The sequence below is a fragment of the Diplodia corticola genome (assembly GCF_001883845.1).
Source record: "Diplodia corticola strain CBS 112549 chromosome Unknown scaffold9, whole genome shotgun sequence".
NCBI lineage: Eukaryota > Fungi > Ascomycota > Dothideomycetes > Botryosphaeriales > Botryosphaeriaceae > Diplodia > Diplodia corticola.
In genome coordinates this window covers 218,781-243,737 of record NW_017971488.1, presented here as the reverse complement: position 1 = coordinate 243,737, position 24,957 = coordinate 218,781, and the positions used below count along the sequence as shown (strand labels likewise).

General features: G+C 57.6%; 7 protein-coding genes across 7 annotated transcripts; 2 read left to right on the top strand and 5 right to left on the bottom strand.

Moving 5' to 3' along the window:
• Nucleotides 1-1,511: 1,511 nt before the first annotated feature.
• BKCO1_900071 (sodium hydrogen exchanger family protein) lies at nt 1,512-4,403 on the bottom strand (the record flags this gene model as incomplete). Its single annotated transcript, XM_020279897.1, has 5 exons — nt 1,512-2,963; nt 3,016-3,578; nt 3,629-3,728; nt 3,784-4,200; nt 4,266-4,403. 5 exons carry the CDS (start codon nt 4,401-4,403, stop codon nt 1,512-1,514), a joined length of 2,670 nt encoding a protein of 889 aa, XP_020133142.1.
• An 801-nt stretch (nt 4,404-5,204) lies between these two features.
• On the bottom strand, nt 5,205-8,001 carry BKCO1_900070 (glycosyl hydrolase; the record flags this gene model as incomplete). Its single annotated transcript, XM_020279896.1, has 6 exons — nt 5,205-6,220; nt 6,271-6,510; nt 6,562-6,996; nt 7,085-7,660; nt 7,754-7,800; nt 7,895-8,001. The coding sequence occupies 6 exons, from the start codon at nt 7,999-8,001 to the stop codon at nt 5,205-5,207; spliced, it is 2,421 nt and encodes an 806-aa protein (XP_020133042.1).
• Nucleotides 8,002-10,328: 2,327 nt separating this feature from the next.
• BKCO1_900069 (mannose-6-phosphate isomerase) lies at nt 10,329-11,126 on the bottom strand (the record flags this gene model as incomplete). The annotated part of the gene is made up of 1 exon (XM_020279894.1): nt 10,329-11,126. The coding sequence occupies one exon, from the start codon at nt 11,124-11,126 to the stop codon at nt 10,329-10,331; it is 798 nt and encodes a 265-aa protein (XP_020133097.1).
• Nucleotides 11,127-12,105: 979 nt separating this feature from the next.
• BKCO1_900068 (alcohol dehydrogenase protein) lies at nt 12,106-13,368 on the bottom strand (the record flags this gene model as incomplete). Its single annotated transcript, XM_020279893.1, has 3 exons — nt 12,106-12,375; nt 12,452-13,240; nt 13,315-13,368. 3 exons carry the CDS (start codon nt 13,366-13,368, stop codon nt 12,106-12,108), a joined length of 1,113 nt encoding a protein of 370 aa, XP_020133098.1.
• A 1,338-nt stretch (nt 13,369-14,706) lies between these two features.
• On the top strand, nt 14,707-16,506 carry BKCO1_900067 (acyl-dehydrogenase; the record flags this gene model as incomplete). The annotated part of the gene is made up of 4 exons (XM_020279892.1): nt 14,707-14,833; nt 14,893-15,164; nt 15,218-15,647; nt 15,698-16,506. The coding sequence occupies 4 exons, from the start codon at nt 14,707-14,709 to the stop codon at nt 16,504-16,506; spliced, it is 1,638 nt and encodes a 545-aa protein (XP_020133124.1).
• A 921-nt stretch (nt 16,507-17,427) lies between these two features.
• BKCO1_900066 (brct domain-containing protein) lies at nt 17,428-21,246 on the top strand (the record flags this gene model as incomplete). The annotated part of the gene is made up of 1 exon (XM_020279891.1): nt 17,428-21,246. One exon carries the CDS (start codon nt 17,428-17,430, stop codon nt 21,244-21,246), a length of 3,819 nt encoding a protein of 1,272 aa, XP_020133125.1.
• A 543-nt stretch (nt 21,247-21,789) lies between these two features.
• BKCO1_900065 (high affinity methionine permease) lies at nt 21,790-23,892 on the bottom strand (the record flags this gene model as incomplete). Its single annotated transcript, XM_020279890.1, has 10 exons — nt 21,790-21,894; nt 21,952-22,036; nt 22,084-22,360; nt 22,409-22,642; nt 22,694-22,796; nt 22,854-22,925; nt 22,978-23,096; nt 23,150-23,642; nt 23,705-23,765; nt 23,816-23,892. 10 exons carry the CDS (start codon nt 23,890-23,892, stop codon nt 21,790-21,792), a joined length of 1,626 nt encoding a protein of 541 aa, XP_020133126.1.
• Between the last annotated feature and the right edge of the window lie 1,065 nt (nt 23,893-24,957).

The following is a 24,957-nucleotide window of genomic DNA, read 5'->3' as shown; positions in this document are numbered from 1 at the left end:
CTCTGCAAAGCATTCGCAAAGACAAGTGCAACGCTCCTATTGGTGCATTCGTACCCCTGTCGGGAGCTGGGGATTCGAGCGGGAGGGTGGTGTCGACTGGGGCGCAGGAGACAGCGGGCAGGAAAAGCGAGCGGGAGCAGTTGGAGAGAAGCAAGACAGAATGGGGCCTTTTCCCACGAGGAGGCAGCGCGGGCGCGTGTGCTGGGATACGAAGTGGCGGCGTTGTCGAAAAATAGGCGGTGAGAATCGATCGCCGTTGGCTAGCGGTTGGCGACTGCCAGGCGTCACCGTCCAATGGACCGCAGGATGGGCCGGATGATCGCTAGTCGGTGCACGAACGGTAAGATGAAGAGTAGATCCTGTGCGGGTCCGGCCAGGCAGCCAGACAGACTCCTGAGCGCGCTCGCCATGATGGCGGACGCGGCGTTGATGGTTCGGCCGGCCGGCGCCGCAGAGAAAGGAGAGCTGCCGACCAGCAAGGCCAGCGGCGCGCGAAAGGGGAAGACAGGGCACGCCGAGCGGGAGATCGTCCGAGCTACCAAATGGCTTCCACGGCGGTTGTAGAAGGACGGGAGCCGTCGCGGAACTCTATTTGGCCTGCCTCGCTAGTTGCCGGCATGATTAATTGTGGAGTCGCTGTGCACTTGCCCACACGATGGTATATCAAAAAGGCCTGAGATGAGACCAGCTGCAAGCTCGCCGTTAGCTTGATCGCCCGCCCGCGAAAGACGCGTCATGGTGGAGCGGACTGGCAGCCGCCCTACCGTTGATGTATCCGGCGGCCCGTAGATCGTGGTCGGCGTTGTCGTCGTCGAGCTGCAATCGGAATAGTGCCGCCGATGCCATTGGCGCAGCAGCTGCACAGCACGTCTTCTCTGACACCAGCCAGGACCTGCCCTGCATGCCGTGCATGGCTTGATCAAACTTCGTGCCTTCTGTCATGGGACGGCGGGGTAGGCACGAGACATGCAAGCCAAGTCCTTGCCGCACAATGCCGGTGTGGCGACCCTGTCATTGGCCACGATTATTTGCACCATCATCTGGTCACGCCCACCTCTGCGCCAGCGACACTCCATGGACCGCCTTTTCACCCGTCTTGACTCGCGTGTCGCCAATCGTCTAGCGCGACACTTTTTCGACTTCACCTGTCTTCGGACATTCACCGTCTTCGGACATTCACCGTCTTTGTGTGCGCAGCCCCGAGTGATTAGATTCGTAATGTCGCCTGACAGCTGTATAACATATCGACCAACTCCGATAGAAACAAGACCAACCCTGACAGTCAAGTTTTGTAGCAGCTATGCACGAGAGAAGAAAAGCGGAGGTATCGGTAAAATCTGAAAACATCATCCGTCGTGAATCATGACACCCTCATATCCAATGGCATCCCGTCCTTCAACTGCCCTGGGTGTCGTCTCCGCGTCGCCCAAAAAAGGCCGGCCGTCGTCGCAACGTGGCTCAGCTTGCATTAGAACGTGGGTGAGCGTACTTCTCCCTTTCAATCCACCACCTTACTCTGCGGCCAGAGTGCGACCCTGCACGACCAGGATGCTCGCCTTGGCCTTCGACCTGACAATCGTCTCCGCCACCACACCCAGGCATTTCTGCGCCTCAGCGTCGACGTCTTCCCCGACGTCCTTCACCCTCTCCTGAGTGAATGCCGAGAACTGCGTAATGCTGCGTCCCAGAACGATGAGATCACCGGCGTTGCGTGGATTCTGACCAACTTCGGACCGTGCGCGCTCCATGGCGGCCGAGATTGGATTCGCCGTCGTCACTGAATCGAAGAGAACCGAGTTTTGCATCTCGCTCGGAAGCGAGCTGCGCAACGCCTGGAAGAAGGCAGCATCCTTATCCGCGCCCGGCGCCACGGCCGTCGTAGGCTGCTTGCCAGTTGCCGGCGAGATCGTGTCCGCCGGGGCGGCGTCAGGGGGTTCGAAGTAATCGCCAGGTGTTTCGAAGTGGACGAGTGTCGCAGTGACATCAGGGTGCTCCGCAAGTTGAAGAACGAGACGAATCGCGGCCCGATCATCAGCCCCGCCGAAAAAGGGGATGAATATGTGATGGGTCCTGTCCGCGCTCGGCGCCAACGCCACGTTCTTCTCCTGGTTGCTGCGAAGGCTGACATGACTGACCGAACGTTGAAGCTTTTTCCGGTCCTTTCTGCCCGAGCCGCCGAAATTGTCGTTGATGAACACGGCTGCCACGCTGCCTGTGTTGCTGAGCACCGAGCTGACGAAGCCGTTGTACGCGCTTGTGTGAAGTTTACGGCGAACTGCGTCATCAGAAATAACATCAAGCTCAGACATGTTCCCTGTCTCGCTCCAGGGGATGATGACGAGATCTGAGGACATGTCCGAAGCCCGCGAAATCAGCGTATCCGAGAAAGAGCTTCCGTGTACCACGTCGACTTCTCCAGAGATTGCGAGGTTGTTGAGGTAGCCAAATGTCCTGAACGTGTTCACCACAGGGTCGTGCAGCCCAAACTCGTCCACCTCAGATACCTTCATGACTGAAGAATCACGGTCTGTGAGCTCCAGCAAACGGATGCCATGGGCCTTGACAGGTCTCTTCGCCACACCCGTACCTCCGCGCTCTTGCGACTCCGATGGCTTGGACGGATGTGCCTTTTTCTCGCCATTGCTGGACCTGACACCGAACAACGACACAAGTGGAAGCAAGGCGGACATGTTGTCTAGACGAAGGTAGACAAGTAGGCTCTGAGCCTTTACGCTCTCCAGCTTCTCGAACGAGACTTCGTCAGTGCTGTCTTCCTCATGCCTGATGGCAGCGCCCGTATCCCAGTCAATCTCGCCTCGCTTCCAAGCCTCAAGCTTACGTTGATAATGAGGCGGATATAACCAGGAGGTGAGCGGGGTCGTGGCAAAAGTGGTGACCAATGCCATGACCACGAAGATGGTGAAAGTACGCTGGCTGAGAATTTTGGCTTGCAGTCCGATGTTCTAGAGGCGGTCAGTCAGAGGAAGCCTTCCGCAGATGGCACGCTCAGCTTACCAAGACGATGAGTTCGACCAAGCCCTTGCAACTCATAAGGGCTCCAATGGTAAAGCTCTCTCTCCAAACGAGACCGCAAAGGCGCGCAGCTCCAGCTGCGCCGATGAACTTGGCACAAAAAGCGACGCAGATGACAGCGATGACGTACGCCCATGTCATTCCTGTATCAAGCAGCCCCAGGTTGGTGTTGAGACCAGATAGAGCAAAGTAGAGGGGGAGGAAAACGGCGCCCACGATATCCTCGATTTTTTCAGTCACCTTGATGGCAAAGCCTCCTTCGTGGGGACAGATCAGGCCGATGAGGAAGGCACCGAAAATGGGATGGATGCCAATGACGCCGGTGAAGAAGGCGGAACCGAGTGTCAGGAGCATCGTCAGGGCAATTATGCCCTGACTGGGGCCATCTTGGAGCGCGCCGGACCTGCGCAAAAGCCACCAGAGAGCAGGCTTGACCGCAAACCAGACAAAGAGCGTGTAGCCAACGGCAACAAGTAGAACCCAGAGTGCCGTCAGTCCAGTGCCGGCATTGACGAGAGCAACGCAAAGAGCGAGGAGAATCCACCCTGAGCATCTCTGGTTAGTCAGATCAAACATACGGGACGACGCAACCTACCAACGACGTCGTTTCCAACTCCGGCGGAGAGTACGATAACACCGACGGGGGTGGTGAGCAGCTTTAGTTCGGTCAAGATTCTGCACAGGACGGGGAAAGCCTAGACGCTCGTGTCAGCTGCGCCACATGCACCCCACGTGTTGCGCCTAGCTTACGGTAATTGCCATGGCGACACCAATGAAGAGGAGATAGACGCCAAAATTGACGGGCACGGTGCCCCCTTCGCCTCTGAACTCGTGGTACAGTCCGTAGGAAATAGCAGCACCGAGGCCGAAGGGGAGGGCCATTCCAGCCAAGCCCACGCTCAATGCAATTTTCCAGTTGCTGAGGAGGAAGCGGAGATCAACCTCGAGGCCGACCAGGAACAAAAACAACACAAGACCCAGGTTGGCAACCAGGGTAAGGTTCGGCATTGAGGCGGTAGGGAAAATCGTCGTGGTGAAATGCGGAATCTGGCCCATGACCGAGGGGCCTAGCAGGATGCCGCCGATGACTTCGGCGATGACGCGCGGTTGGCGCAGCTTCTGCAGCGGAAAGTGGAGGGCACGGCAGAAAATGATAATGATGCCGGCCTGCACAGAGCGTCAGCCTCGCGGGGCGCAGGGGAGAGAAAAGGGAAGCGCGGGGCAGTCAGTACCTGGATGATGAACATGATAATCGGATCCTTGGAATTGTAGTGGGTCGGGTTGTTGCCCTCGAGGATGCCGGCCTGCTCGGGAGCTCGATTGGAGCTCGAGGCCGAGGGCGTGGCCGAGCTGGTGGTGACGGACGACATGGTGTCGCGGTGCTCAGGTTCCACCGGGATCCCGGGGAGGAGGCGGAAGGTGTGGAGAGGTGGGCCAAAGGTTGGATGGAGCTGGGTGTGGAGTCGTACGGCGCGGGGTGTATATGTACGCAGTAGCTGGCAAGGCGCACCATGGCGATGTGACGGCTGACGCGGTGACGGACGGCAAGCCAAGCACAGGAGCTGGGCCGCCGCTTGGGGTCTGGGCGAGTCGTGGCCGGGGCGCCATGTTGACGTGCGATTCGGATTGGCTGACTCGCGACAAAGGGCCAAGCCACCCGGGTCGTGCTTGGCCCATGATGGCCCATCTGACACGGGCGAAGCGACGAGGTGAAAGGATGCGGAAGAAAGGGCTTGGGACGGTGCTGGTTGCGTGGTGTGCAGACACAACAAGTGGCGAGAGGGGAAGGCGGAGCCGGGCAGCTCCCTTTCCCTTGCACGAGCTGCCGCGGCCGGCTGTGGCCTGGAGACTGCGACTCACCCACACCGCCGGCCCAGCCCAGGCGACAGATACAATTGCATTGTCAGATCAAATCTCCGTGCGCCATTGTTGTTATCGCTCAGAGTTCGGGCACCTCTCTAGCGCCCTCGGCTGGCGCGCTCGGCCTGCGCTTGCAGGAGCAGCCTCCGCAACAACCGCGCTTGTTGTTGCAGCCAACACCACCTTGACGCCCACCATCGCCCACAACGCCCGCATCGCCGCCTCCGCCACAAGCCCGCCACAAGCCCGCCGCCACCTGCCCTCCTCCCCTCACCGCCCACGCCTCCGCCGCCGTCCCTGCTGATTGCGCATCAGGCCAAGCTGATCCGAGACAGCTGAGACGCCGGGCTGGGAGGCGCGTGCCCGCTGTCCCACCCCCGCGCCGTCGCGCCAAGCTCGAACGCCATCTCTCCGCCCTCCGCGAACACATCCTCCCATGTGACCCACGCCCTGTCCCACGCCTCGCCGTTGACCGTCAGCCGCTGCACGTAGAACGCGCTCTCGGCCCGCTGCGTCGCCGCATCCAGGTTGGCCGTGATGTTGAGGAACTTGCCGCCGCCCAGCGAGATGGTCAGCTGCTCGAACCACGGACTCCCCACCAGGAACGTTGTCTGGCCCGTCACGGGGTAGAGCCCGATCATGTTCCAGAGGATCCAGCTCTGCATCGCCCCCGCGTCGCTGTTGCCCGGGATGCCGCCCCGCCCCGCGTTGTAGCTGTCGTACCCGGTCGTGCGGATCTGCCGGACCGTCGCATCCTGTCGGCCCGCGTAGTTGTAGAGATAGGGCGTCGTGAAGCTCGGCTCGTTGCCCGGATTGTACAGGCCCTGCGAGAAGAATGTGTCCAGCCGCTCGACAAACGTGCTCGGGCCCCCTGCTCGGCTGATCAGGTCTTCCATGTCATGGATCGGGTTGAAGCTGTACGTGAAAGGATTATCTTCGTAGTAAGGATCCGCCCAGTAACATCCGCCACACGAAAGAGGGTCTTGCGGCACGAAACTACCATTGGCGTTCCGTGGAACGACAAAGCCGCTGAATCCCTCCGCTGTAGCATTGGGGTTCCAGTGATTTCGCCAATTGCGCGATCTGCCGAGATACTTGGTGGCGTCGTCATCCCGGCCCATGCCATAAGCCACTTGATACAGACCAAAATCATTGGCCGAATACTCCACCGCTCTGGAAACAGCTCGTGAGTATGTGGGCGTGATCCACCCGTAATGGAGCCAGTCTGGTAGCGCGCCCCTCCCCTCCTTGGTCGACGACACGTCTGGAGCTGTCGATGGATCGTAGCTATCCGCTGGCACCGTCTCCGCATCGGTGAGCATTGCCCCTATACCCATGTTAATATTGCGTTGTGGAGAAAGCTTGGACTTGGCGTACTGTAGCCTTCCTGCCAGTTGATGGCCCCTTTCACCCCCTTCACGTACGCATCAGCAAGGACGTTATCAGCGTTGGTTCCACCCTGAACCCGACCGTTCCAGTTCGACGATCTCGCATCAGGCATAAATCCTTCATTCCTCCAGATGTCGATGAACGAGCGGATCTGTTCTTCATACGCCTCGGGCTGAAGGACATGCATCAATGGCGTGGTGCAGCGGAACAGGTCCCAAAGCGTAAACCCTGTGAACATTGTCAGCCCCGGCATGTATGGCGTTGACTATTCTGGCTCACAATCGTCGTAATACGGCTCATCGGACTCCCACAAAGGATTCTCTCCTGTGCGGTTGGACGGAATCAGGTGCATCCCATACAAGCTGGAGTACAACTGCGTTAGGTACTCCGAATTCGTCTCTGTTGTCGTCACCTTCGAAAGCACCTGCGTGTTCCACGTATCCTGAGAAGCAGCGACCAGACTCTCCAAGGTGGCATGGGACGGCAGCTCATCGTCCAGGAACTGACACGCTTTCTCTGACGAGATGAACGAAATGCCGACTCTCGACTCGACATCCGTCTCATCAAAGGTGAATACGCCACCCAAACGCTCAGAGCCAGACACCGACGCCTGCTCGCCATACTGCTCAAGCGTGGTTCCGTTTCCCAAGAAAGTCTTGCTACTCGTCGCCGGAGTGTTGAACCTGCCGCAGAAATAAATCGTCCAATCTGGTGCTGAAGAGAAGACTCTGTTTAGCCAGCCAGACAGTCTCTCAAACCACCCCCAACCCACAAAAGAACCAAAAAAAAAAAAAAGACTCACCAAGGTTCCACCCATTATTATACGTCCCACTCCCCTCGTAATGCCCGTCGTCAAACACCTCAAACGCCCCGCCCGCATATCCCTGCCCCCACCCCAACCCCCTAAACGACGGCAACACATGCGACACATCCACCACCACCACCGCCGCCTCCGTAGACCCGTCCCCCCTCCCCCCTCCCGGAAACCCATACCGATACAACCCCGCATGCCGCGTCCCCGCCAGCTCCACCACGACGCCGTTCGCCAGCGCCGCGCGATAGTACCCCACCGCCGCCTCATCCGGCGCCGCCCTCTCCACGCCCAGGTCCGCGAGCGGATTGAACCATTCTCCCCCTCCCCCTCCCCCTCCCCCTCCCCCTCCTCCTTCTCCTCCTCCTCCTCCTCCTACTGACCCATCGTCGGTGGTCATGATGACGACGGGCAGCTGCGAGACGACGCCGTATTTGGGCGCGCCGCCGGTGCCGCTCTCGTGCAGCATGCTGAAGCCGGTGACGTTGCCGGCGGGCAGGTAGCCCGAGTAGGCGTCGGTGGTGCCAGAGGAGACGTCGATGCCGAGTTTGGTGACGGAGAAGGGGGCTGTGGGGGGGTCGTAAAAGTATGTTTATATTAGTAGACAGCCGCCGAGAGAGAGAGGAGAGAGAGGGAGGGAGGGACTGGCGGATGACTTACCGGGAACGACGCCGGGGAAGACGTTGCCGCCATTTTCGGTGCCGTGGCTGGTGGTTGGTCATTTGGGGGGTTTTTTTTTCTCGAGACCGTTTGCAAACGAGAAGAGCGAGTCGTCGTCGTGTTTGGGGGTGGGCGACTTACAATGGATCGACGTATTGCGTGTAGTCCGTGGTGTACTGCGCCAACGCTGCGCTGCCTAACTCGTGGAATACCAGCACCAGCGCTAACGACGATACAAGATTGGCCATGGCGATGTTGAATGGGTATCACAAAGACAAGGATGAGGAAGAGACAGGAATTGAAACAAATCGTTCGTGAAAGAAGCGATGGGCTTGGGACTGCTGCCAGAAGCGGAACCACAAAGCAAGGTCCGGAGAGGAAATTACGTGTTTGTTGAGCGACAAAAGAGCAATCAGCAGAGGTTTGGGAAGAAGCTTCTTCACTTGTTCCACGAAACGGGTGGTCCGTGGTTCTTTTCTCTTATACACCGGCGTCGTCGCCCACCTACAGTCTCTTGCTCATCACAAGTGGGGCGCACGCGAGCAAGCAGGCAGCTTTCATAACGGAGGAGAGTTCGAGCACGGTGTTGGAAGAGATGCCACGATAGGGCAGTCGATCGTTCGGTGGCTGGTCAGCCGGTGTGGTGTGGGAGGGTCGTCGGGCGAAAGCGCGTGAGCGTATCAGGAGCATGAGGGAGGAAGCGTGCTTCTACATACGGCCTCTCTCTGGGTGGAACGGCAAGCGGGAAGGACGACATGGGTAGCACGCGGGGCTCCGTCGATAGTGTGCCGCATCGGTCCTGTGGCACAGGATATGGCATGGGGCGCTAGTGAAAATAGCCCGGTAGCTGCATATGGCGGACGAAGTTCCTGCATGGCGACTGGGGCCATGTGGGCTTTGTTTCGATAATGAGCGTTCAAAGCCGGTCAAACAGCGAGGAGGAGCTTGTATTTGCTTTCTCGATAATCACGCAAGTCATGGCGGATTGGGAGGAGGGCGGTGGCTGAGCGGGCGCGGTGTTTGGGTTTATCGCGGGAATAGCATGCACGGCGATGGAGCATTCATGGTCGTGGGGACGATCCCTTCCCTGCAAGACTACACGGCTCTGGCACACCCCGCAACCGACGCGTCTGATTGGAGTGTTCCTGAGCTGCCCCCGGCTCGGTGAGCCGCTTGTATTCCCTATCTACTGCACGTGTGCGACCTTGCTTCGCTGAACTGTCGGATGGCATGTCATCACATAACAGACAGACCCTTGGTTCTCCTTCTCGCATGTCTCATCCCTGCCTTGGAATATTGCGTGGCTACCACCTGCCGTTGCGCTGGGATTCTGCACCTTGCTGATCACCATGTCACGACCGGCGAGCCGCATCGCCTCAACGCCTCGTACCGTGGCCTTTGCCGTTTTCAGAACCGTGCGCTGCAACCTGCCGTCTCCGGCTAGCTAGATGGTACCTGCCCGTAAGGAGCAGCGCCGCCGGATCAATAAGTACAATGCACGCATCTCCGTGTCCTCGACAATCACTCCGCCTGCCCTCGAGGAGTTCTGCAGCATCATGACCGGCTCGAGCCTCATCGTCTGTCTCAGACACACGTGAGTGGAATCGGACACAGCACATGGCCAGGCAAACAGCAGCAGCATGGCAAGCCGCATGCATGCAGCGCGTGGTCAGCCTTCCTCTACCGAGACAATAGGCGCTGCCTCGTGCGACCTCGAGTGTTTCTGCCCACTAAGTGTACCTGTTACTTCCTACTATGGTCCACTATCGATTTTGGAGTCGCTTGCTGTCGACCGCTTGAGTTTGCGACCGCATGTTTGTCTTCCCTGCGATACATTGGCTGCTAATATCGAAAGCCTCTGGCCTGCACAACAGCGCTTGTGGACGACGTGACTTTATCCAGAGGCGGGAATAGCCGGCCACTCTTCAACACGGTTAGCAACCTCTTATCCGCAGAGGCCGGATCAAGATCCCGCTTCAGAATCTGACATCCTTGTCTAGCACGTGTGCCAATATTGAAGGCCCTAGGTATCAATCTCCGGTTCAATTTGACGGGTAAGCTTGCTGTTGGATGAGCCACGCCCGACTGTAAGCGTCTATCGCACTGTGCAGAAGATTTCCGATCACCACTCCTAGCGACATGACATCTACGAGTCATCCGTTTGGAGTTGATGTTCAGTTGTTTCGCATAATCCGGGGTGATGGTCTGCCCAAGTCCGCTTCCTCGATTCCCGGCGCCTGCTGACTGTAAGCTCACATGATAGCGAGGACGTAGGAATAGCTTCATAGCCTAAATGTAACACTTCCCAACAAGCGCTTAGGTGAAACTTGAATGATTCCCGCATGTCGCCTTCCTGTTGCACCGCAGGGCTTGAAGCGTTCATAGGAAGAGAATTCCAATACTCACACAACCCTAAAGCCACTGCGACCTACAAACTGTCCTGCGCAGAAAAGGTCGTACGTAACCCGCCCAAAAACGAAAGTCGCTCAACAACCCCCCCGCCGGTCAACAACACCAGGAAGCCCCAACCCCTTCCTCCCTTCCTCCCTTCCTCCCTTCCCCTCTCCCTTCCACCCTACAACCGCCTCCTCCCCACATCCTCCCTCCCCCCATCACAACCTCCACCCCCACCCCCACCCCCCTCGCTCCCAGCACCGCTATCCTTTCTATGACTCGCGCCGCCGCCACCGCCATCCCCATCGCTCTTCCGCCTCAACTCCTGCCCCCACCCCCCATCCAAATTCACCACCACCGGCTCGCGCCCTCCCCGCGCAATGACCCAAACGACGACATCGTCGCCGCCGTCGTTGATTTCCTGGTGCTGGGCAAACGCCGGGACGAGGGCGAAGTCTCCCGGGGCGAGGGCGTGCCGGGTGCGGCCGTTGTCGGAGAGGATGGCGCCGCCGTGGCCGGAGACGGCGTAGATGAGTGTGTCTGTGGGTGAGTGGGTGGATGGTGTGAGTGGGTGGCGTTGGTGTTGGTTTGTGCTGGGAGGGATGGGGAGGGGAGGGGAGAGGAGGGGAGGGGACGGAGGAGCAAAAGGGAAGAGAAAGAAAAAGAAAAAGGAGGGGGCGCACAACACAGCTTCGGCGCCGTGGTGGTGGACGGCGGAGGAGGTGTGGGGTTTGGCGATCATGACTATGTGGTTGGTGATGTTAGCGGATTGGATGGGTGTGGTGTTGGGCGGGAGTGGGGAGTGGGAGTGGGAGTGGGAGGGGTGGTTGTGGGAGAGGAGGAGGGAATACGCACTTGTGCCGCATATCTGGTCGGACATGTCTGAGATGCCGTTCATCCGGATCATGCCTTCTGTCTGCGGCCCGCTGGTCTTGAGGCTTTCGCTCCTGACGACCTTGACTGCGCCGCCGAGCACCATTGTGGCAGTGAGAGGAGTTTCTTTTTTGACGGGAAAGAAGTGGTGGAGGATGTGGTCGTGCGAGGTATTCGCAAAGAAGAAATACAGGTCTCTGATATCAAACGGTAAACAGGCACGAGAGCACGCGAGCAGGCTGAGAGTTTTGCTCTGTCCAACGAACAGACGAGGAAAGCACGCTTTTAAGGAGGGGGAGGACCGTCCTTTCCCTTCACTCAGCCAGCCATGTCAGCAAGACACAAGGCCAACAAAGCAAGCGGAGTCATCAGTGCACCTTCCCATCACCGATTTCCTCTTGCGCGAGCGCCCGCGCCATGCATCCCCGCGCGCACTTCGCTTTCCCCACACGGGAAAGAACGTCATTCCCGTCCGGCCGGTCCCCTGCCAGCATCGGAGCAAAACGGGAGCCACGCGCGGACTCGCTCTAAAACGACAACAAGCAGGCGCGATTGGCCGGCGAGACCCGGCCCCTTGTGGGACGTTTGTCGGATTGGGCAGCTTGATGAGCGGCTTGTAGCTGCGAGCTTGTTTTTCGGTTCATATGCACCCCGCATTTTTTTTCTCTTTTCCTTCGATGCCCCTGCCCCGGTAATAGTGCACATGTCAAAATCGCTGGGAGTTCGTGCTCCCGCGGCTTTGTGGGGATCCTGTTATTCCCGGTTTTCTCCTTCTGACTGGGACGTTCCCATGTCGGTATCGGGCGATGGTCTGCTTCGCATGTCAAGTTGTGGTGTATAAGTGACTCAAGTGATCTGCACAAGGCGCCGGGAGGTGTTGTCCGTGCACCTGACGAAATGTGGAAAGAAGAATTAAGCGCTTGTGGGAGTAAAGCAGAAGGGACCTTCGTCACTTATATGAGTATCCATTTGGGAATGAAGCCCCGCACCTCACTGCCAGCTGATTTCAACGTCGTTCTAGTCCGGGAAACCAGACTCCATACATTCTCCCAACACTGGCAACTCAGACCCGGTGGCATTCTTTTTCAGATGGTCGCTCCAATAGTCTTCTCATGCTCAATCTGCTTCGGGTCGACAATCACGATCCCCTTGCCCGCCATCTTCCCGCTCCGCACCAGCTCCAACAGCTTCGGGATCTCCTCCAAGCCCTGGACGGGATTCGTCCTGACCGAGATGCCGTTTTCCGACACCACCTTCATCATCTCGCGCGCCTCTTCCGGCGAGCAGACGAGCGAGCCATGGATCCTGATATCGCGGAAGACGAGCTCGTGAAACGGGACCGCGACCTCATCGGGCTATGCACCAGCACGAGCGTGAGCCGACTTCACCACCACCACCACATCGGGCAACCAAACAACGAACGCGACTCACCTGCGCAATCTGCACCACCAGCCCATGCACCCTGGTCACCGCGCACGCCAACGCCGCCGCGTCCCTCGCATCCGTCACCGTCACCGTCGCGTCCGCGCCCGCACCCCCCGTCACGGCCCGCACCTCCTCCACCACCCTCTCCTTGCCCGCACGCGCATCGACCACGACATCCGCCCCAGCCTCGCGCGCCAGCGCCAGCCCCTCGTCCCGCGCATCGACCGCGACGACGCACAGGCCGCGCGCCTTGGCAAACTGCACGCCCAGGTGGCCCAGCCCGCCGCCGGCGCCGACGAGACACACGCACTGGCCGGGGACCAGCCCCGTGGCGACCACGACGCCGCGGTAGACGGTGCAGCCGGCGCAGGCGAGGGGCGCGGCCGTGGCGAAGGTGACGCCGTCGGGCAGGCGCACGGCGGTGCGGGCGTCGACGACGGCGTACTCGGCGAAGGCGCCGTGCGTGTGCACGCCGATGGCCCCCGCGCTGCGGGGGCAGTACTGCGGCCGCCCGGCCAGGCAGTCGGCGCACGCGTCGCACGGGCGCAGGTAGATGCCGCACATGACGCGGTCGCCTGGGGAGAAGGTTTGCGCGGCGGCGGAGCCGCAGCGGGCGACGGTGCCGGCGCCTTCGTGCGAGGCGGTGCAGGGGAGGGGGGGCGTGAAGGTGCCGCGGGCGACCATGGAGTCGGTGTGGCAGAGGGAGGAGACGGCGATTTTGACGAGGAGGTCGTGGGGGCCGAGGGTGGATGGGTTGGGGGTGGGGATGCGGTGGATGGTGTAGGGCTGATTGAACTGGTGGAGGGAGGGAGGGTGTTAGTGGGGGGTCTGTATGTGTGTGTAGGGGGAGGGCTTGGGGATGGGGGTACCTCGACGACCTGGCATGCGAGCATGGTGTCGGGGATTGGTTCGGCGGCGGCCATTGTGGACTGGAAAGTGAGTCAATTGGTGGATGGAATTGGATTGGATGGTGCTTTGTGGAGCTGGAGTGGGTTTCAATTAGCTCGGGCTTTTATGTTGGAGCAAAGAGACGGGTCGCAGCATCGAGGTTGCACCAAGTAAGGAGATGTGGTGATATTCCGCAGCAGACGGCTCTTGAAGCGTGCATGCATGCATGAGCTGACGAGGGACTCACCTCGCGACAGTTCGGTGAAAAAGCAAATGATAAAAACAAAATGATATGGAGAAAACCGTGCCAGAGTGTAAAAAAGCCGAGAAAATCAGAGCGGAGTTGCAATTGCTGTAGACTTTAACAGTTCTTCCCGCTCCTCATCCAGCCCACGTCTGTGGATGACGTCATGACGGTTGCATGGCAGCTCCCGTCTTGAGCCACAGACGAGCCGTTGCATGCGGGGCTGAATGCTGTACGATGTCGAATTTGCGGGCTGTTTTCTCAGCCCCCATGATGGTCAGCAACATTCAGTGAAAACGACCTCCATAGGTGGAAGTCCATGGTGTTGGAAATCAAGCCACGCGCAGACAGACCAATGCCCAGCAAATGGTAGGCAGCCAAGTCTTCCGAATCATTCTAACTGATGGATGGCTTGACCTGTTCTTTTTGTGGGAGTGTCTGGCTGGCTGGGCTGATGAGCCCATGAGTGTGCGCTGCAAAATGGTGTTCATCGGACAGCGTGCACCCAGACGGCGAGCAGGCCGGTTAAGTACCTATTGGCCAGGTCGCATGACAGCGGCCCGCCATGTATTGTCTCGGGGAAGGGGCCGCCAGCTGTGGGAGCATTGCATGTTGTTCCCGGAACGTCGGAATGTGCAGCCGTGGCCGGCAGACGAACCGTGGTACGGCTGGCTTCAGCGTCTTGTCGTTGATGCGTGCGCACAGCTGACGGGTGCTGAGATGAGCTCGCAGTGACTTGGGAAGGTGCGCACATAATGCCGTGGAGCTGATTCGGCAGCGGGAGTGCACGTGCACTCTCTGACGCAAGGCACTGCTGGACGATGCTGGACCTCGGCATGTGCGACCCCGGACACGGCGGCCGCTGACCTCGCCGCGACCATCGCCCGCCACTCTGGTTGGCCGCGCCCTGTCCCCGCGGACGTCACGAGCGCCGCCTTCTGCGGCTCCCCCAGACTCAGGCGTATTCCGGGGTACTCGCTAGCATGTGAAAGACGACTTGTTCGACCCAAAGGCCGAGAGCACACCCTATTAATCCGCTCCACCCTTCTTTATCGCTACGTCCGTATACCCCGACCTGACCGCGTCGTCCATCTCGCTCTGCTTCCCTCACTCCATCCAACACCACACCATGTCGGGAACGTTCTCCAAGGCCGATGTGGCCTCGCACAGCAAGGCCGACAACCTGTGGATCATCGTCGACGAGGATGTCTACGACCTGACAAAGTTCCAGGATGAGCACCCGGGCGGCAAGAAGAGTGCGTCGTCCCATCGGCTGACACCTGTCCGACCCCTGTCAACTAACCGTCCCACGCAGTCCTCCAGCGCGTTGCCGGCAAGGACGCCTCGAAGCAGTTCTGGAAGTATCACAATGAAGGCATCTTGAAGAAGTACCAGAAGCAGCTCCAGGTTGGCTCGCTTGACAGCAAGCCCAAGCCCGCTGCTGCTCCTCCAACACCGCCCAAGACGCCGCCCGCGAAGCCCAAGGCCGAGTCCGGCACCGTGTCTGTTGTTCCCCAAGAGGACTTCGAGCCTCTCGACCAGTTCGGTGACCTGATTCCCTTCGCCGATCCATCATGGTATCAGACTGTAGGCATCCATCTCTGACGTCAAAGAGAACTTGTTCTGACCTTGGTGTGCAGTACCACTCGCCCTACTTCAACCAGACCCATGCCGACCTCCGCGCCGAAATCCGGGAATGGGTCGAGAACGAGATTGTCCCCAACGTCACCGAGTGGGACGAGGCCAAGAAGGTGCCAGACGAGATATACAAGGCCATGGGCGAGAAGGGCTATCTTGCCGGTCTACTTGGCCTTCACGAGTGGCCCAAGCACCTTACCGACAAGACGGTGGCAAGTGTGGATCCGGCAAAGTGGGACCTCTTCCACGAGATGCTCTTGACCGATGAATTGTCGCGTGCTGGAAGCGGTGGTTTCGTGTGGAATGTCATTGGCGGATTCGGTATCGGGTGCCCGCCCGTCGTCAAGCACGGCAAAAAGGAGCTCGTCCAGAGAATTCTGCCCGGCATCCTGAGCGGCGACAAGCGTATCTGCTTGGCCATCACCGAGCCTGGTAAGCTCATTTGACCCCTGTTCATACTCCAAGAAGCTGACGCATGACAGACGCCGGTAGTGATGTCGCAAATCTCACCTGCGAGGCCAAGCTTTCCGAGGACGGCAAGCACTACATTGTCAACGGTGAGAAGAAGTGGATCACCAACGGTATCTGGTGTGACTACTTCACCACCGCGGTCCGCACTAGCGACAAGGGTATGAACGGTGTTTCCGTCCTGCTCATCGAGCGCGACATGGGCGGCGTCAGCACCCGCCGCATGGACTGCCAGGGTGTGTGGAGCAGCGGCACCACCTACATCACCTTCGAGGACGTCAAGGTCCCCGTGGAGAACCTGATTGGCAAGGAGAACCAGGGCTTCAAGGTCATCATGACCAACTTCAACCACGAGCGCATTGGCATCATCATCCAGTGCGTGCGCTTCTCGCGCGTCTGCTACGAGGACTGTGTCAAGTACGCGCACAAGCGCCGCACCTTTGGCAAGAAGCTCATCGACCATCCCGTCATCCGCCTGAAGCTTGCCCACATGGCCCGCCAGATCGAGGCGACGTATGCCTGGCTGGAGAACCTCATCTTCCAGTGCCAGCGCATGAGCGACATGGAGGCCATGCTCAAGCTCGGCGGCGCCATCGCCAGTCTCAAGGCCCAGGCCACCACCACGTTCGAGTTCTGCGCCCGCGAGGCTTCGCAGATCTTCGGTGGTCTGTCGTACTCTCGTGGCGGACAGGGCGGTCGCGTTGAGCGCCTCTACAGGGACGTCCGCGCCTACGCCATCCCCGGTGGCTCGGAAGAGATCATGCTGGACCTGAGCATCAGGCAGTCGCTGAGAGTACACAAGGCGCTGGGCATGAAGTTGTGAAGGAAAACATTTGAGGGTTGCGGAGTTCTTCTGTATTTTATGACACATGCACGTGTTGGATAGGCACGATCATGTACGCTTTGTATATTGATGGGATGACGACGACGGTGGATCCAAATTCAATGCTAGACATGCCGGCCTATCTCTGTCTGATTGACGTCTACCTGCACGGTTGGTCTCGTACTTGTGGCGACTTGGTGGAGAAATCCAAATGAGTGATTGTGGACGGACTTGAAGTTGCCTCTTCCTCGGCTGCCTCCAGGTTGTCGGCCCATCCCATGTGGAGCTTCGGAGGACAACAGGATGCGCCACGTAGCGAATTGATACAATTGAGTGGACTGAGCAGATAGGTATATTCCTGACATGATTCATTCGCATCATTCATCGGCAAAGGTCTTGGTCGAATATGAAGTACTGGTATGTTATTAGGACGAATCGTTGGGGCACAAAAGGGAAGGTTTCGTGTAGCAGCAGAGGGAACAGATTAGTGATGATTTGTTACTAGGCAGGATGTAAACAAAGGCAATGTTTAAAGTTGGACCGAGCCTCACGCTGGCGTGGAGAGAGGCGGGCCCGGCCAGACAGCAGATGTGGAGCACAACAAACAAAGACGGGACGGATGCGGATGCAGGCTCGCAGTTGGCGGGGCGGAGGGCGCTCATTGGCCGAAAGGGAAGAAAGAAGAAGCGGTGGTCGCGAAAGCGGTGGTGTTCCAGTCTGTTCCAGGGGAGCGGCGGTTGCTTGGCCAACGCTAGCGTCGTTTGTGTCGCATCACAAATATGACGACACAGACGCAGTTCGCCCCCATCAACAGACGACCAGCAACACCACCGACACCACCGGACATTGTCAATGCCGCTCTCGAAGCCATTTCTACTTCCGCCCTACTGACCAACAACCAACCCACCCCACTCGCCCACCATGGTCGCCACTCGCGCGCAGAGAGCACAGACCAAGGACGAGCCCGCCGTTCCCAAGAAAGGCGCTCTAAGAGAGCCCGCTCGCCGCGGCAAGAAGGCCGAAGCCGAGACGCCTGCGCCTGCCCGGAAGCCCACGCGCGGCCAGCCGACAACGGCAAAAAAGACTGCCGCATCCGCCGTTGCGACGCCAACCGCAAAGTCAGCTGCGCCCTCCACGCGCCGGACACGCGGAAAAGATGCCGTCGCGCCTGAGAATACCGACCCCGCCCATGAACCCGACGCCGACCAAGACTCCGCAACATCCGCTCCTGTGAAGGCTACCAGGAAGACTGCGACCAAGCCTGCGCCGAAGCAGACAACAGCAACAACCCGCAAGCGATCCGCGAAGGACATCGAGCCCGAAACCGCCCGTCCGGCCAAGAGACAAACGCGGTCTCGCCTCACCGAGGAGCCCGAAGAAGCTACACAAACCCACACCATGGAAGACGAATCGAAGAAGGCACCTGTCGCGGCTCGGGCGACACGCGCGACCCGCGGCACCAAGGCATCCGAGTCACGCTCTACAGCCGCAGTCAAGCCTTTGGCCCAGCGCATTACCGTCAATGCTAAGAAGCCGACACGCAAGGCAAAGGCCGACGTGTCTGAGCCTCCTGCTCCCGAGGTCCAGATGGAGGATGTCGAAGAGGCGCCTGCTCCAGACTCGCTAAGGTCGACAAGAAAGTCTTCAAGACGGGCTGCGAGCGAAGAGCCGCAGGAACCCACTTCGGATGCGCCAGTGGAGCCTACCCCTGCAAAGTCGGCCAAGAGATCGACGAGGAAGAAGGTTTTGGACGAGGTTCCTGAAGTCCCGGCAGAGGATGTGGAGGCGGAGAACGAGCAACCCGCTCCTGCAACCCCGAGTAAGTCGACCAAGGAGGAATCGGAGAAGCCTGCGGAGGAAGAGGTAAACAAGGCCGAGGAGCTCAATAACGAGCCCGTCGCTGAGGAACAACACCAAGTCTCCACCCCAGTCCAGACGCCCGCGGCCCCTCAGCACCAACCAGAGACTCCGGCAAAGCCGACACCCGCTCCACCAAAGTCAATCCTTAAAACAGCTCGCTCAGCGGCAAAAGAGAACGTCCCTCCCAGGACTCCTGGTCCTGCTCACTATGCGACTGCTCTGCCATTCGCCGAGGAGGCTACTCCATTTTTCAGACCCGAACACGCTCCGAGCACCGTCAGCTTGCAAGCCAGGACCCCGGGTTTGAACAAGTCTTTGCTTCATGAGACGCCCCGCAGGGCACCCATCGCTACTCCGTTCAAGCTTCATCCCACCATGTCAGCGGTGAAGCCAATGCTTGAAACAAACTCTGGCAGCATCCTCAACAGCCCTGCGAAGAAGGGCCCACTTGGTGCATCCACGCATGGAATGACGCCCATGAGGCCGACAGCTGCGAAGCCAGAGTCCAAGAGCTCGCTTCTTCAGACACCTGCGAAGAAGGGCTTAATGCTTCCCCCCTCTACTGCTCCAGTCAACAGGCAAGGTTTCCAGCCGACTCAAGCAAAGTCGTCTCTTCTTCAGACTTGCCCCCGCAAGATAGCCCTACCAGGCCTCCTTCCCAAGTCTTCTATGACCTCTCCATCGAAGGCGGATGAAGGCAAGATGGGATCTTCTCTTCTGTCTGCCACGCCACGCAAGGGCTACATCGAGCCGCCGACTCAACCTGCCTTTGGAACCAGCGTTCAGGATTTCGCGACTCAGGCGCAGAATTCCGTGCTAGCAGCTGAGCCTCGCCGCTGGAACACGCCCGCGAGGACTCCTGCTCAGCGTTTCGCTACCCCCGGCAAGACTCCTGCCAAATCTCTTGTAGATGCCGATGCGGGCAGCCCCACACCTGTCAAGAAGACCCCTGCTGGTCTGAAGGACGTCAACTCCGCCATCAAGTTGCTCCACGCGGCGTCGCCTGCCATGCCACCGGCTACGCCGACGGAGCAGTTTGTTCAGGGTGTCATCGACAAGATCGACCAGAGCATGTCGGAGTCGGAAAGCGTCCAACAAGAGTCCTCAAGAGCTCAGAGCCAGGAGATTGAAGTCGCCAGGTCCACTGAGGAGCCGGAATCCCAGCATGATCAGGATGACATCGCTGCGGACTTGGAGCTCCAACACCCTGTTGCCGAGGAGATGGAGCCATGCGTTTCTCCTACCGATTTGATCATGTCTGGCAGCGAGACCCCAGTGGGATCTCCGCGCGCTGAGCCCGCAGAAGACTGTGTTGCCATGGAGGAGGAGCACATTGATGTCCCCATGCAGGACGCTGCGCCCGCGGATGATGCCGAGCTCAATGAGGCCACTGAGTTTGTTCAGGATGCTGCTCCTCATATGGAGCAGCCTATCTCTGAGGAGCCGAATGCTGTCGAGCATCACCACGAAGACTATGTCGAGGTTACCCCTGCTCGCTCTGAGATTCAGTTCATCGAAGATGTACACGACGTCGAGGAGGCGGCGCCTGAGCACGAACCCGAGGTCCAGCCTGCCGAGTTTGCTTCGGAAATCATCCATGCCGAGGAGGAGCAGGCTGAGGAGCAGGCCGTGGAACCCACCATTTTTGAGCATACCACGATGGTCCAAGAAGAAATTGTAGTAGAGACTCGGGAGACTCCCGCTCCCGAAGTTCTTGCAAGGCCTTCAACCCCTACAATGGAGGAGCAATATACTGCTGCTATTGCCAAGGACAAGGCTAAGACCGAGCGTCGCGCTCGCCACAAGCGCCTTTCTATGGCCATCGAGCTGGAGAGTTCCATCAAGAAGCCGAGGCAGAGCTTGGCTTTCATCCCTTCCCTCACTCCGGCCAAGTCTTCCCTACGCTCGCCCTTCAAGAAGCCCTTCGGATCTCCCAAGAAGTCCGTTGCTTGGGCGACTGAGCCTATCCAGGCCAAGATCATTGAGGAGTCTCAGCAGCCGCAGACTCCCAAAAAGGTCGACGCCGATCTTGAAGCCAACATCCCCCATCCCGACAACGGGCTGTTGACCGGCACCGCTTTCTTCGTCGATGTCCGCACTGCTGAGGGCGAAGATGCTGGCGACCTTTTCATCCCTCTCCTCGAGGAGATGGGCGCTAAGATCGTCAATGAATGGAACGGCATCGACGAAAGCATCAGCCACGTTCTATTCAAGGATGGTGCTGTAGAGACTCTTGAGAAGATCGCCGCTGCCAACAGCGCCGTGCAGGCCGTCAACATCGGCTGGGTCCTCGATTGCGAACGCTTCAACAAGCGCGTCGCCGAGGAAGACTACCAGATCGAAGTTTCCCGCCTTCTGGGCAACAACAGCCCCCTCCGCACCCTCTTCGCCCTGAGCGCCGCCAACACCCCGGCCCGCGCCACCCCCGCCAAATCCGCCTTCGGCACGCCCTTCGCCCTCATGAGCCTCACCCCCAAGGGCAAGCCCACCCTCAGCCCCTTCGCCGACATCACCACCACCACCCCGAAGCCCGCCTCCACCGCCACCCCCATCGAGATGGACAAGGAAAACACGCCTCCCACGCAGCTCCTCCTGTTCAAGACCCCGACCAAGGCCTCCCCGTCCGTCACCGTCACCGCCGTCGGCGCGGGCGAGTTCTCGCCCTCGACGCCGTACTTCCTGCACGCGGAGAACATCACGCAGAAGACGTGCCCGCCGAAGCAGAGCAACAGGGGTCTGTTTGACCGTGCCGCCGCCGCCTCCACGACGGCGGATGGCGACGGCAAGGCGCCGTTGGCCGTCACGCCGTTCAGGCAGAAGATGTTGCTTGCCAGGCGCAGTTTGAGCCCGGCGGCTTTTGGGAGGGCGCGGGGGATTTAGGGTTTAGAGTGATGGGTGTGTGGGCCACCAGGACATGGCTGAGGGGGAGGCGTTTCTCTCTCTCTGCGGAGTGGCACGTTGTGTTGCGCGATGATACCCCCCCGATTATTATTGGTGTGCGTGAGGACTGGCTGGTTTTTTTTTTCTTTTTTGATTCATGGTGTTCATATTATGGGTTGGGTGGTCGGCTGGGGTACATAAAGGGACTTGGATATGTGTGCATTGGGGAGGTGTTTAGTCTTTTGCGAATATTTACTTTTGAACAGCGTGAATACTATTGCTGATCGCTACCTACTACTGGAGTTGCTCGGATTAGATGTCACCTGGTCCTTGATGGAATATTTACCTTTGGACAGCGAGAATACTATTGCTGATTGCTACCTACAACTGGATTTGCTCGGATTAAATGTCACCTGGTGCTTGATGGAAAATGAAGTCCTCTATCATTCAAAAAGCATCATTCGCAATGCTTTCTTACAGTGTTGAGCTTCCACTCCAAATGCCAACTTATGCTAACGTAATTTGTCTAGGTGTCTCTTCATGTCAAGATCTATCGTCTATACTGGGCATTCGTAGCTCTCTTGCAGTATCCTTCTCATAATTGGCCCGAAGCCTGGTCATGATTTCGTTCTTGCCCTGAAACCTCCACTCCAGACGTACAATGTCAGTATTCGGACTGCTTCTGGGAATGTGGCATTTACTTACACTCATTTCCTCCCACCACACTCTGCGGGCACTGTGAGGGACGAAATCGCCTTCCATGGGGCCTTTCGTCTGCTTAAATCCCAGGCTGCGACAAAAGCAAATAATGACCAGGCAATCGAACCGGCTGCGTACATTGAAATGACGGTAATAGGAAGGTAAAAGATCTTGATTCTGCGCGGGCAGCCGTCCAACAGGCTCGTTGTCGGGACGAGCGGCATGACCACGACGAATGCGTTGACCAGAATGAAAATCGCGCCTGTTGTTAATCTCTTCCAGGTTCTGTCAAGTATGTTATAATCCCATGGCCATTTCTCCTCGTACGGGCCTTTCGAATTTGCTGGATCGTGGCGATGTGTTTCGTTGTCTTCCATGCGCTTTTTGAGGAAGATGAGGCCGATGCCGAGGATGACTATCAAACATGAGTATATTTTGATTGCTTTTGTCGGATCATGCTCACTTTGAAGAATTGCGTGGCCGTATGTGAATAGGTTGATCACGAACATTATGCCTTCGTGAATTCCGTCACCATAGTCAGGAACTGAAGCTATGGTTATGCATGTCGCTAATGCATGAAGGAGAAGGCCGCCGGTTGGTGTTCCAAGCATGTCCCCTCGGTTGCGACCATATGTAGAGCTACGCGCAAACATGATAGGAAATGGAATAATGCGCTGAATAGCAATGTCTCTTTTGACTATGTCGGACTCAATCAGTACCGTTTTACCACATCTGTCGAGCTGCTCACCTCTTGCATTGGTGAAAATGACGCCTATAAGGTTTCCGCAAGATGAGAGTGCAATGCAGACGTATATACTTGTTTTCGCAAGGCTTTCGCGTTGATGAAACGCCTTCGTTTTGTCGTTGTCAGTCAACAATGGGTCCGAAAACCAAGGTTGGCAACTTACCCGGACAGCAAAGGCGACAGCTGCAGTCGTCGACGAACTCTCCACAATCTCTCCAAAGCTGAGTAACCAGAACTGCACAGTCAGCAAGACTGAAAAATGCAATGATATGAAAATTGAGGCCTACTAGAAGGAAGTTGAACAAAATGTACAGTGACGATACAACTGTTACGGCTAACAGAGCGCCTCTTTTGAGAACTCTCCTTTGTTGCGAAGGTGTGCCCTCTATCTCCGAAGCCACATAGTCTAGTATTGAATCAGAGCTCGAGATCATCATTGGTCATCCAGAGAAGACTTACTTGAATTTTCCCATCCCTGGTAGCTGTAGAGAACCAAGAGTGCGGCGAGAGCCACATTGGCGCCTGATACTTGCCCCTCCTTGGAATCTTGCGACGCTGGCTCTTTATAGCACCAGTTAGATCTCTCTGATGATGAGGGATCGGGATACATGGAGGAGAAATCGCTACTTCCACGAAGATTACGATGAGCTCCTTCTTGGCAGACTGCGACAAGCCCTGCCAGTACAAAAACTAATAGCAACCCGGCTTTGTACGTTGCCAGTATGTTGTTGGCAGCTATGCCAATGCTGAGTAATCGGTAGTGCAGTAGGCTTATTGCAATGGTAATGACACATGCAACGAATTTCATGAGCCATTCACTTTCCTTGTTGGCCAGAAGGATGCAAAATCTGGCAAACATAAGAGCATTGTTTGCGGATGTAGAGAATGAGACGAAAAACCATGCAAATGATGTTTCGACCAGGAGTGGCGGGCTCGGAAAGAGTTTGGATATCTGCAGATAAAGGTCAGCCGAGCCACTGTTTGGACGGAGCTGCTGCAGTATGGTGACTTTACGTAGACAAATTCACCGCCGTTGAAGGGCCAAGCAAGGCCATACTCAATGTATATCAGGATGCTGTGCTACCGTCAGAGCCATGCACTGGCCAAAGAGGAACTGAAACGCACCTGCAAGTCGAATATATGCTTCCAAAAATCCACAAAGCAAGCGCGATAAGTTTACTGCCCGTTAATGCTGTGACCATTGCGGGTGCGATAAAGACTCCTGTCCCAATCATTCTGTTGATGATGAGACATGCGATAGAAAATGTGCCCAGCCGCCTTTGCCGGTCCTCTGCATCAATCATTGGCTTGGCCATGCCAACAGCGATAGCAGAAGAGTTTCATATGGCAGGTGATGAAGGCCTTTTAGCGAGTTAACATCGGAATACCCATTGCACGCACATGCGATGGTCGGCGAGTCTGCTGCGGAAACGTATGATGTATTCAGTGGCCCATTCGCCACGATTGGTGACACCTGTGCGGGGCGTGCCGCAGTCAGCAAGCCACAATTCCTACGCCTGCACATCAGACTGGCTGCGACTGACTAGAGGGGTGTAGGGCACCCGATCGCGTGGCTCACCTCATGCGCGCCAAGGCAGACTTTTCCGGGCTAAAACTTGTTTTTCACGACAAAAGGCTGACACTTGCAGCAAGCAACACCCCAAGCGCACAGCCCAACTCTGTCCACGGGTCTGCGGCTCTTGCTGTTGCCTACAGATTAAGGAGGCTTAGACTGCTCAGAAAACGCCCAGCCTCCATTTTCTGCCTCGCAGTCAGCCTAAGGCGTATCAGCATACCCATCTATATCAATGGCCTTTGAGCAAGTCATTGAGAGTCGGTATACCGGCAGCGTCGAAATAATCAAAGAATGCCTTACCAGCTGGTTTGGAGAAGGAGCATACAAGATTCTCGTCTGTCATGTGCTTTCTGGAGTCTATTGCTTGCTGACGGCCGTGAAGGCAACCCCGGACGATGATGGTGGGAAGTGGAAGGTTGAGGTTCCCTCAGAGTTGACCTACGTAAGTCAAGGCAGAAACACCTCAGCCTTGGACTGGCCCCTCAAACATTGCAGACTCAGCAGACGCAAATACAGAGAAAGTTCAAAGAAGGAACAAAAAAGTCGTCGGTCGCAGGTAGCTGAGCGTTCAGCTGGGTAGGAACAAGTCGGAAATCATGGTTGCATAGGTGTTTCAATAGAACATTTTACTACCGAACGGAAAAAGGACGTGTCCAATGGCGATTGCGCCTTGCTGATTGTGTGTGCATCC